At 34.6% G+C, this 11,226-nt stretch overlaps 3 protein-coding genes across 5 annotated transcripts in view; 2 read left to right on the top strand and 1 right to left on the bottom strand.

Annotated features, from left to right (window-relative positions):
- LOC125817497 (multiprotein-bridging factor 1b) overlaps positions 1–11,226 on the bottom strand; it is a 62,292-nt gene that overhangs the window by 15,152 nt on the left and 35,914 nt on the right. The gene's annotated exons all lie outside the window — the stretch shown is intronic.
- LOC125817490 (uncharacterized) lies at positions 144–3,959 on the top strand. 3 transcript variants are annotated; one of them, XM_049497026.1, is made up of 7 exons: positions 144–222; positions 773–1,136; positions 2,229–2,456; positions 2,544–2,898; positions 3,000–3,124; positions 3,251–3,386; positions 3,625–3,959. In XM_049497026.1, exons 2-7 carry the CDS (start codon positions 793–795, stop codon positions 3,862–3,864), a joined length of 1,428 nt encoding a protein of 475 aa, XP_049352983.1. In that variant the 5' UTR covers positions 144–222; positions 773–792; the 3' UTR covers positions 3,865–3,959. The 3 variants fall into 3 exon arrangements, with proteins under 3 accessions (XP_049352983.1, XP_049352985.1, XP_049352984.1); XM_049497028.1 differs by having other exon boundaries at positions 148–227; XM_049497027.1 differs by having other exon boundaries at positions 176–222; positions 770–1,136.
- Positions 8,343–10,788, top strand: LOC125817487 (protein DETOXIFICATION 18-like). Its single transcript, XM_049497024.1, has 7 exons — positions 8,343–8,699; positions 8,801–9,348; positions 9,573–9,659; positions 9,752–9,808; positions 10,078–10,316; positions 10,443–10,561; positions 10,654–10,788. The coding sequence occupies exons 1-7, from the start codon at positions 8,343–8,345 to the stop codon at positions 10,786–10,788; spliced, it is 1,542 nt and encodes a 513-aa protein (XP_049352981.1).

The raw sequence follows: 11,226 nt of genomic DNA, 5'->3' as shown, positions 1-11,226 counted from the left end.
AATTATTTTTCAAACATTTACTAATACTTTTCAATTTTGGTAGGAGTAATTCAATTCAGCTTTTTGTCATAACGAAAATACGTGTCATTATATGATTGGAACGATGACATAGTAAATCAATACTCCTTTACTCTTTAAAATACAAAAAATCAAAGCCGCCGGAGCTCATAGATCTGAAAGGAGAAAAACCCTTCTCCTCCCCCTCATCCGTTCAAATCTCCGGTAAGGCTCGAATTTCTATGCATTTTTCTCCAAATTACTGTATGTATTTGTTCATTTCGAGTTTTATTATGTATTATTTAGTTACGAATTTTGTTCGTTTAATCTGTTTTTTGATTTGCAAGTGAATCGGTTATAGATATAGATAAATTGGTTGGGATTGAGATTTATTTGATTGATTGATTGAATCTCAGAAATATCAATAAACTTTCACTTCGGTGAGTTAAGGCTCATATTTCTATGCATTTTCTCCAAAGTACTATATGCATTTGTTCATTTTGAAGTTTTATTTCGAGTTATTTTGCTACGAGTTTTGATCGTTTTATCTGTTTTTTGAATTGCAAATAAATCGATTATAGATAAAGACAATTTGGTTGAGATTGAGATATATTTGATGGACTGATTGAATAGTTTTGAATCTAAACAAATTAATTCCTCTTGATTGGCTAAAATCTTAGATTTGAAATCCCTGTTTGTGCCTGTTTTAGTAGAGTGTTCTATGTATTTGATTAGTTTTTCAGTTTTTCTAAGAATTTGTATTTTGGACCAGCAGGTTAAGTTGTAGAAAACAAGATGGGAGGTGGATTCAGAGTACTCCATCTTGTTCGTCCATTTCTCTCGTTCCTGCCTGAAGTTCAGAGTGCTGATCGAAAAATTCCATTCAGAGAGAAGGTTTTATACACTGTGATCTCTCTATTTATTTTCCTAGTATGCAGTCAGTTACCTTTGTATGGCATACACTCCACAACTGGTGCCGATCCGTTCTATTGGATGCGTGCTATCCTTGCTTCAAATCGTGGAACTGTCATGGAGCTTGGAATCACCCCAATTGTGACTTCTGGATTGGTTATGCAACTTTTAGCTGGGTCAAAGATCATTGAAGTTGACAACAATGTACGCGAGGACCGAGCACTTCTGTAAGTACTATAGTTCAGTAAATATGTTTTGATGTTGAGTTCTCCTAAACTTGCTGGATCCCTCACTCGTATGTTGCTCCCCTTTAGTTCCAGTTGAGCTGTGTGTTTGATTGGCTCCCGCTCATCTTTTAAGCTCGATTATGCAACAATTTTATTAGGATAATGCATTTGGGAACATGTCAAGCAAACAGGCCTATCTGTGCAACATGCTCGCAATCCTTATATGGTTCTGCATAACTTGTGCTTACTGTTTTGTCATGTTTAGTCCCAACCCTAACGTAAGCCAGCAAAAAAGGTGCTGATGGGAACTTTGTAAGCTCCAGGCTCCCGTTTGCCCTTTTGTCATTGTCTTGACAGTTAACAACAGTCGTGGCATATTGTTGATAATAAGTTGCAGAAATGTCAAACTTGAATTGAAATTATATCTTTTATCAAGAATGGTTTATGCTAGCCCAGACGAGCAATGTCAGTTTAGCCCATCTAGACAGAAATAACACAAAACTGCACCTTTCTCCTCTTACATCACCCAAGCTACGGTCAAAATCCCAAGTTATTGCCTGACCACCTCGAGTCTGCTAGTGGAACAAGTGTATTTGAGGTCCAAAGACAGCCAAACTTTCATGGCTCACAAGAACGAGGCCAGACCTCAACAGGCACTGTACAAGAACCTGCATGGTTGCAGGTTTTGCCCTGATTTACACTAGTACAGACAATAGAGACCATTTATTGCTCAGCTGTTTGCTGACTGAGAAAGTGAAAAAAGAAGTGTCAACTATTTTTGGGATAAGTGTGTTCAGTTTGCAAAAAGAAAATAGATGGAAGGCTATAAATGAAGTTAATTGGAAGTTTGGGTGTAATATCTTTTTCTTAAGTGCATCTTATCTGTCAAGTGAAGTTTTAAGCTTGTCTTTCTGCATTTTTGCTGGTGGTATTGCACTTCAGTCAATTAACCAGTCGTGAGTTTGTGTTATGTCTATGCCTTTTGTAGCTCCACTTTCTAATATTTTTAGGCTATGTAGTCATTCTGATTAGCTATAAGTAATCTCGCAGCGCTTTCATGATATCACTCATCGGTATTCTTTTTTGTTTCAGGAATGGTGCACAAAAGTTATTAGGGATTCTCATAGCGATTGGTGAAGCAGTTGCATATGTTCTCTCTGGCATGTACGGCAGTGTTAGCCAACTTGGGGTTGGAAACGCGGTGCTGATAATCATTCAACTGTGGTTTGCTGGCATAATAGTTATTTGCCTTGATGAGCTCCTTCAGAAAGGATATGGTCTGGGATCCGGTATCTCACTTTTTATAGCTACCAACATGTGGTAAGCTTCTGATCTTATCTCCTCTCAATTACATGGGTACTACAACCTGTTCTAACTTTTTTGAAATTTTGCTGGTTTCTTCGCCAGCGAGAACATCATTTGGAAAGCATTTAGTCCAACCACAATCAACAGTGGCCGAGGAGCTGAATTTGAAGGAGCTGTTATAGCTTTATTCCATTTATTGATCACTCGAACTGACAAGGTTCGTGGACTTCGTGAGGCATTCTACCGGCAGAACCTTCCGAACGTAACGAACTTGCTTGCCACAGTCTTGATCTTCCTTATTGTTATCTACCTGCAAGGCTTCCGTGTCGTTTTGCCCGTAAGGTCAAAGAATGCCCGTGGACAGCAGGGTTCATATCCAATTAAGCTGTTCTACACTTCCAATATGCCCATTATCTTACAATCAGCACTTGTATCCAATGTTTACTTCATTTCCCAGGTATATGACTTTTTGCATATGACATTAAACAAATGGCAGTGATTACTAATCCTGTAAGCTCTTTACAGCGTCATTATCTGAATACATTTGTATATTTGCAGTTGCTGGATAGGAAGTACAGTGGCAATTTCTTTGTGAACCTCTTGGGCAAGTGGAAAGAATCTGAATATTCTGGTCAATCTGTACCTGTCGGTGGTCTTGCCTATTATATTACTGCACCATCAAGGTAACTTATCTCTGTCTCGCTATACAAGTGATTGCCTTTGCTTGATGGGACTTGTCTGTGTAAGGCCTCACTCTACGGGAATTTCTTTCTCAAAACTTCACTTGCACTTATTACTCCCAATTGCAGCTTGGCAGATATGGTAGCACATCCTTTCCACGCTATATTCTACATTGTGTTCATGCTATCAGCATGTGCCTTATTCTCAAAGACTTGGATAGAAGTCTCAGGATCATCAGCAAGAGATGTGGCTAAGCAGTTAAAGGTATGAACTAATGTTTTTGTCTAAGAATTACGATGAAAAGAGCTGCTAGTGGCTTAATTTGTGTATTCTATTGACAGATGCAAGTAGTGATTTTACTAGAATAGAGTTGCATTCCTTCTGCCTGAATATTCTCACAGTAGATGAAACTGCAAGACGGATTTGCAATTGGTACATAAATGTATACTTGAAAAACTTGTTTACGTGATAACATCCTTTTCTTTCTATATATCTAATCCAGGAACAACAAATGGTAATGCCCGGGCATAGGGAGTCGAATTTGTACAAGGAGTTGAACCGCTATATACCAACAGCTGCAGCCTTTGGCGGTGTCTGCATTGGCCTGTTGACTGTGTTGGCTGATCTGATGGGGGCAATTGGTTCAGGGACAGGAATTCTATTGGCTGTCACTATCATCTACCAGTATTTCGAGACATTTGAGAAGGAAAAAGCCAGTGAAATGGGTTTCTTTGGTCTTTAATACAACACCTTAATGCAATTTTGTCTACGCTCTTTCGCGTTGCAATGTGTAAGTAGGTTTTCCTTCTCTTACATGGATAGTCCGAGATCAGAGAAGACTGGGTAGTTTGTGATTAGTTTCGACAGTCCTTTGTCTCTACGTCGTGTATCAGCTATAGCTTGACTAGGTATAATCTTTTTTGTATCAAAGGTACTTACTATTCATGCTAGTTGATGAAGTTACTGAAAATATTTGAAGGAACATTTTACACATATTTTGAATGTGTTTCATTTTCTTCTCCTGACTTTATTTAGAGAGGGCATTAGATTGAACTAATTCAGTCAAATACTTGTTAATAGATAAATGAAATAATTGATTCATAATAAGTAAGTATAAAACGGAATATAAAATTGTCATGAACAAGAAAAAAGGAGACAATTGTATGGGAAGAAGGATAAATCATTGATCATGCACAAAATTTAGTATGCCAAATTCGAAGATGCAACTTTTTGCAACAATGATCAATGGTGACAAAGTTTACCAAAAAATAATAATTTTAATTTCAATATTTCAAGTTGTAATTAAGTTTATATTCTTTGACAAAAATTTTCTTATAATTATTAACGAAAAGTTATTATGTGTAACAATTAACTTTTAGAAAAGTTAATTATTTTTTTATTTAGTCATGAACTTTATTTATCAAAAGAATATGAATAACCGATCAAATCTAATCTAATCAAATCGATTTATGCTAGTTTTTCAATAAAATCGTAGATTTTTATTGAAGTGTATAACTGTTCCGAACAATTGAGATGGTCTTTTTAATTTATGAAAAAAATCAGAAAATTTTCAAACCGAATCGAATAACCTTACATGTATGTAAATATATTTTATACATTAACAATATGTTAAATTTAATATATAAAAATATTTTATAACATTTTTCAAATATAAATATAACTTAGGTCCTTCGCCTCTGGTGACTAGACGACTTTGAGTCTTTGCTAGTTAATTAGTCTTCACTTAATTAAGTTTAAATCTAAAAGATATAGTAATAGATACTCTATCAAACAATACAACAAAATCTATGCAAACACTCTTGTTAAATGCTTAAAGATCAAATAGTACGACAAGAAGGTTTTACATTCATGTCTTCTTGGTGAAGAACTAAAATGCTTCTTCAAGAACATATTTGTGAAATAAATATTTTAATAGTAGGATATTTTGAGGTGATATTTTAAAGTAAAAAAAATAAAAAAATTAACTAAACCATACTGATACCGAAAAGAAACCGCATTAGTGGATTGGTTTTAAAAGAATCTAGTTTTGATTATATATTATAAAATACCCAAAAATTGAGATGATATAATTTTAAAAAAATAATCGACCGAATGATAACATTAACTAGAAAATGTTGAATGCCTTTTGAAAGTTTAATTACCGCAATGTTATATTTCAAATCCTGATATAAAAGTGTAATAAGTTTTGTTCTAATTACCTTAAAATTAAATATATTTAAATTTAAATCTTAGATCTAACTCTAATTGTCCAATATTTCTCTCGATCTCGTCTTCTTTTCTTCTCTCCTTCACATAATTTCACGAAAATAATGTACAACACACACGTGATCTTAGTTTTTTAAAAAGTACTTGATATTAAATGGATAAAATTCAAATCTATATTACCTTAAAAGCATGAACTCCTAACTTGAATGTTAAATTACAATAATATCCCTAACTTAGGTTGTGATTTTTCCATGAGTTGTGACTTTTTCGATAAGTTGTGACTTTTTCCAAAGGGTTGTGATTTTCGATGAGTTTTGACTTTTCCAAAGAGTTGTGACTTTTTCAATAAGTTGTGACTTTCCAAAGGGTTGTAACTAGGGGTGTACAAAACCGAACCGAAAATTGAATCAAACCGCAAACCGAGTCAAACCAAAAAAATAACCGACTAGTGGTTGGTTTGACTTGGTTTGGTGTTGAAAAATAAAACCCGACTATATTTGGCTGGGTTGGTTTGGTTTTAACTAAAAAAAACCAACCTGAGACCAAACCAACCCGACATTATATATATAATTTTAAAATTTTATTTTATACATAAAAATATTTACTTTGATATAATTTTTAAATATTTCTTATACTTTTTCATAGTTTTTATCTTTTAATATATTATTTCAAGTTTCAAACTTAGAATTTTGAATGGTTCCATAAAGATTATAGTCCACAGATGTTGGTAATTATAATAAAACTTAAATCAAAATCAAATTAATACTAATGCAAAAAAGAAAATCAATTTAACACTAAGAATGACAATAATATTGAATATTTGTTCTTTGGTTTTACATTGGTTTAGACAATTAAAGTACATAATCTAATTTTAATTTCCTTTAATATTTTGTCATGTAACTGTATACTTATTAAACTTATTTTAGCATGATTTAGTACTTTTAAATTATGATCATTTTCATTATGACTTGTTAATTTGCAATATTTATTTTACGCGATTTCATTATTATTATTATTATTGGATATTTTAGTGTCATTAATCATATCATTGTTTGTGTTGTATTCTTTAGAAACACCTTAGATAGTTGTATTTTGGTAGGACTAAAGAAATATTTGAAGTACAAGTAAATTATATGTTTGTATGAATACTTTAGCGGAAAAATCCAAAAAAGTCCGAGGTTGAAAAACCCGAGTTTTATTGGTTTGGTTTGGTTTATAGATTTAAAAATCCGACACAAATGGTTTGGTTTAATATTTAAAAAATCCAAACCAACTAGACCATGTACACCCCTAGTTGTAACTTCTCGAAAAGGTCATGAATTTTCATATAAGATACAAAAAACACTTGTTCATACTATCCTTTGTTGACTATAAATAGAGAGGTTTCCTCTCATTTTTCAACCGCAATTTTTTTTTTAATTTTCTACTCTTCTTCTTCTTGCATTCAAATTTTTTTTGTGTGATTTATTGTCGTTGAGTGAGTTCGAAGTTTAGCGGATGTCATGCTGTGAAGCTACCCCTAGGGCGTGGAAGCAGGACCTAAAATCACAAGTGACCCCAAGCTAACCCTGCTGGCATATCATAAGCATACTTAAAGATTTACTGAAATAGAAATATTGTGTGGAAGCTTAAACATAAGATAAACTGAAATGATGGGGAATACCCAATACTGCTTGTATATATAAATCTAAGAAGTGTTTAAGATATTGAAATAAAACTCAAACGCTAAAATTGAATCTAACTATGTCTGAAATAATGCCTCTAACTGACTAGAGATGCTGGGACATGCCCTAGCTAAATCTAGCAAAAATTGAAAACTAAAATGAAAAGACTAAATATAGAAACATGTCTATTGTCCTCGAAGAATGAGGACTCACCACTGAAGCTGCTGAACTGAATATCGGGAACCGATCTATACATGATCTAAATGCTAAGGACCTAAACCTACATCAAAAAAAGATGTAGCGCAGAGTATGCGCCAGTACTTAAAGGTATTAAGCATGCATGATAGAATAAAGCTGAATAAAACATGTAACTGAACAAAGCGATAAAGCAATGATATAATCTGAACATGATAAGTATACTAAACATGATGAGCATGAACTAACTGAATGTAATGACCAAGTTTATGACATGCTGAAACTGAATACTGAACTGTAAGTGATAACTTGGTCAATACATTAGAATCTGTCTGTGGGAGCTACTAATAACTGACATAAAACCACATGAGATAAATGTGGAGTCCGATGTATACGCCCCATCGAGAGGACCCAATATACCCTGTCTAAGGTATAGAGACATGACTGGCTTGATCACTAAAACGGATGCCCACAGAGGGGACTTAACCTAGGGGGCACGTAGTTCTAGGACTATGAGGGTGACTGCCTCTAGTTTAAGTTAAATACATGAATAATATATTTAATTGCATTATAAGTATAATTAGTTTTATATGAAAATTAAAATGTAATTATTTTGTAAATAATTTCACTTTGAACGGATAGTTGAATTTTGTGCAGAAAAGAAAAGGGAGGGAAAAAATTGAGTAATTGTTTTGATATGTATGAGCACATTTTACAATTCACATTCCGTATTAGATAAAACGAATTTTAGAATTTATACAAATAAACTTTTTAACCACTTATATTGAAATTCTTGCCATATGAAGTTGAATGTCATACCAGTTATTAACATTTTTACTTTTTATAAGTATTAGTTAGAAAATTTGTTACATAGCAACTTTTACTCATCTCTCTGGTACACCTTTGATACAAACGTATTCAACTGAGCATTCTTCGCTTGTTATAGCTGTCTCTGAAAATAACAGATCCCAAGATTATCTCAATTCAAATCATATTATTTTTTATATAAATATACAAAGAAATATATCAAAGTCATCATTAAAAATTTAGAGTTTTTCGAAATCACTACACTCTCAACAAAGAAGTAACTCATCGTACTATTATTCCTACTATATCAAATCATCCCCTTTTCACAATGACAATAACTAATTTGAACGCACCGTCACCGGAGGAGATTGTCATCCCATCGGCACCGGCACCGACTCCAGCATCGTCGCCGGAACCAACTCCGGCACCGGCGCCAACTCCGGCACCGGCGCCAACACTGCTTGAACAAAAGGAAAATGCATTGAACAAGTCTTGTGGAAAGATAATCAATTGTAAAGAAGCAAAAAATCAAGTGTTGTTCTCCGTTCCGATGATCGTCGTGAACGGTTGTTTCTACTTCATCAGCCTCGTCTCCGTCATGTTCGCCGGACACCTCGGGAAACTCGAGCTCGCTTCATCGAATCTTGCTAATTCATGGGCCATGGTTACTGGTTTCTCTTTCATGGTACGTAAAACTACATGATACATAATAACTTTAAGTACTATACTTTTATTTACTTAATTGTATCTTAACTGTGAACTCGTTGATTGATCATCTATATATAGGTCGGACTAAGTGGTGCACTTGAGACATTATGTGGTCAAGGATACGGCGCGAAAATGTTCAGGATGCTAGGGATACATCTTCAAACATCAAGCATCATATCATTCTTCTTTTCTGTTGTTGTTTCTGTCATCTGGTGGTATTCGGATCGAATTCTGATTTTACTTCATCAAGAACCTGCTATAGCACATGAAGCAGGGGTGTTCTTGAAGTTCCTCATACCTGGATTGTTTGCATATGCTTTCTTGCAAAACATTGTGAGGTTTCTTCAAGCTCAATCGATCATCTTACCTTTAGCTTGCATCGCGGTTGCGGCTCTAGTTCTCCACATTGGCATTGCATATGCTCTGGTTCATTGGACACATCTTGCTTACAAAGGAGCAGCGTTAGCAGTATCGATTTCATTTTGGCTCACATTCATTACGTTGAGTCTATACGTGCTTTTCTCCAAGAAATTTAGTCATATAAGGCCCGAAGGTCTCTCATCCGAGCCACTTCAACATCTTCTTTCAAACTTGAAGTTGGCTTTGCCCTCTGCAGGCATGGTGTGGTAAGAATATTTAGTCTTGTATTTGTTAATTTTTGGTATTACAATCAAACCTCTCTATAATGACGTCCTTTGTCTGAATATATTTTGGTTGTTATATAACACATATAATATAACATAACATGAAAATTAGTTCCAAAGAAAACTTAGTCGTTATAGTGAAAAGTTGTAATAAAGAAAGACTGTTACAGAGAGGTCTGACTGTGTCTTTAATTGATGTGTAACAGCTTGGAGTATTGGGCATTTGAGATTCTTGTGTTATTAGCTGGTTTGATGCCAAACGCGGAAACAACTACTTATGTCGTTGCAATGTGGTAAGTTTTCAGCTCGGTTTTGAAACAAAAGCAAATTTTTTGTATATCTTGACAGTCGAATTGCAGTTGCTGATCTAATTTTTGTGTTGCAGTGTAAATACAGAAACCATAGCCTACATGATATCTTATGGCCTCAGTGCAGCTGCAAGGTAATTTCTTATCTCTTTATTTCCTTCAAATTCTAATGCTAAAACATATCTAGCGTTGAATTATGTGACAATATCATTTAAACGTTCAAATCATTAGAGATATCGCGACTTTATTTACTTAATTTGTTTGAACACGCCTCTTATTGTGTGGGCCTGATTCTGTTTCCTAGGCCAAGGTCTGCACGGAACACTATGTTGACTTATGTGACCATGTCATCTGAGATTAGACGTATAACTCTTATTTACTTAATTATGTTCTCAACGTGCAGCACAAGGGTGTCAAACGAGATAGGAGCAGGAAATATCCGCAAAGCTAAACAAGCTATGGCTGTTACTCTCAAACTAGCTATTGTTGCTGCACTCATAGTTGATTTAGCCCTAGGTTTTGGTCATAATGCCTGGGCTGGCCTCTTCAGTGATGAAGCAGAGATTATTCACAAATTTGCCTCAATGACACCTCTCCTATTAGTCTCTTTCTTGTTCGATTTCATACAAGGAATTCTATCAGGTTAATCAACTTTCTTTGCATATATATGTGTGTGTTTTCGCGACATTTACATTTTAGTTTTAACATGTTGATCAATAGAATTGAACAAGCTAAAACGTTAACTTGTAAATGAATATTGATCATCAGGAGTGGCAAGAGGATGTGGATGGCAACGTTTCGCTATGTGCATCAACTTGGCAAGTTTCTATTTCTTTGGTATGACAATAGGCGCGGTCTTGGCTTTCAAGTTCAACAAAGGATATAAGGTAATTCATGTTCAGTATGTTTTATACAAGAGTTTAACTTTTATATGCTGACAGAGTATCATTTATTTTTTTTTTGTTTGTGAATGATGCAGGGTTTATGGGTAGGGTTGATTTGTGGTCTAGCATGCCAATCTACTAGCTTGTTGCTATTGACATTCTTTATAAAATGGGGAAAAGAAGATCAAGTCTCAAATGATACCAGCAATGAAAATGAACCCCACCCTTAAATTAAGCATAGAGTTGATCATGTAATTTACTTGCATTGATTATTGATGATTAATGAAGGGAATATATCCGAACTATCGTAAATGGTAATGCTTGGGCACAGGGAGTCTAATTTGTACAAGGAGTTGAACTGCTATGTACCAACAACTGCAGCTTTTGGTGGTGTCTCCATCAGCCTGTTGACTGTGTTGGCTGATCTGACGGGGGCAATTGATTCACGACAATTCAAGTTATCTTGAGCCCAACTCTTAAAATTCTGGACGGGTTGGGCGGGTGACCTATAGTTGGGCTTATTTTGACACCCCTAGTTGGACTCAAGATAATTTGAAGGGAGAATTGAGTTCAATCTCAATTCATTCAAGCCTTAACTCATTTTAAGAAAATCCTTAATTGAGCCCAATTTAATCTCCAATTTCAACCTGTTTTAATTTTTTTTTTAT

The sequence above is a fragment of the Solanum verrucosum genome, unplaced genomic scaffold (assembly GCF_900185275.1).
Source record: "Solanum verrucosum unplaced genomic scaffold, falcon-dt-bn FXZP01000280.1, whole genome shotgun sequence".
Taxonomy (NCBI): Eukaryota; Viridiplantae; Streptophyta; class Magnoliopsida; order Solanales; family Solanaceae; genus Solanum; species Solanum verrucosum.
This window is presented reverse-complemented; position numbering and strand designations above follow the sequence as displayed.

What these genes read in the sequence shown, in the direction of transcription:
- LOC125817487 (XM_049497024.1), top strand. Translation starts at nt 8,343, where the DNA reads ATGACAATAACTAATTTGAACGCACCGTCACCGGAGGAGATTGTCATC. An exon ending in ACTTATGTCGTTGCAATGTG is followed by an intron (nt 9,660 to 9,751) that starts GTAAGTTTTCAG and finishes TTTGTGTTGCAG; the next exon opens with TGTAAATACAGAAACCATAG. An exon ending in GGCCTCAGTGCAGCTGCAAG is followed by an intron (nt 9,809 to 10,077) that starts GTAATTTCTTAT and finishes CTCAACGTGCAG; the next exon opens with CACAAGGGTGTCAAACGAGA.
- LOC125817490 (XM_049497026.1), top strand. Translation starts at nt 793, where the DNA reads ATGGGAGGTGGATTCAGAGTACTCCATCTTGTTCGTCCATTTCTCTCG. An exon ending in TTTATAGCTACCAACATGTG is followed by an intron (nt 2,457 to 2,543) that starts GTAAGCTTCTGA and finishes TTTCTTCGCCAG; the next exon opens with CGAGAACATCATTTGGAAAG. An exon ending in ATGTGGCTAAGCAGTTAAAG is followed by an intron (nt 3,387 to 3,624) that starts GTATGAACTAAT and finishes TATCTAATCCAG; the next exon opens with GAACAACAAATGGTAATGCC.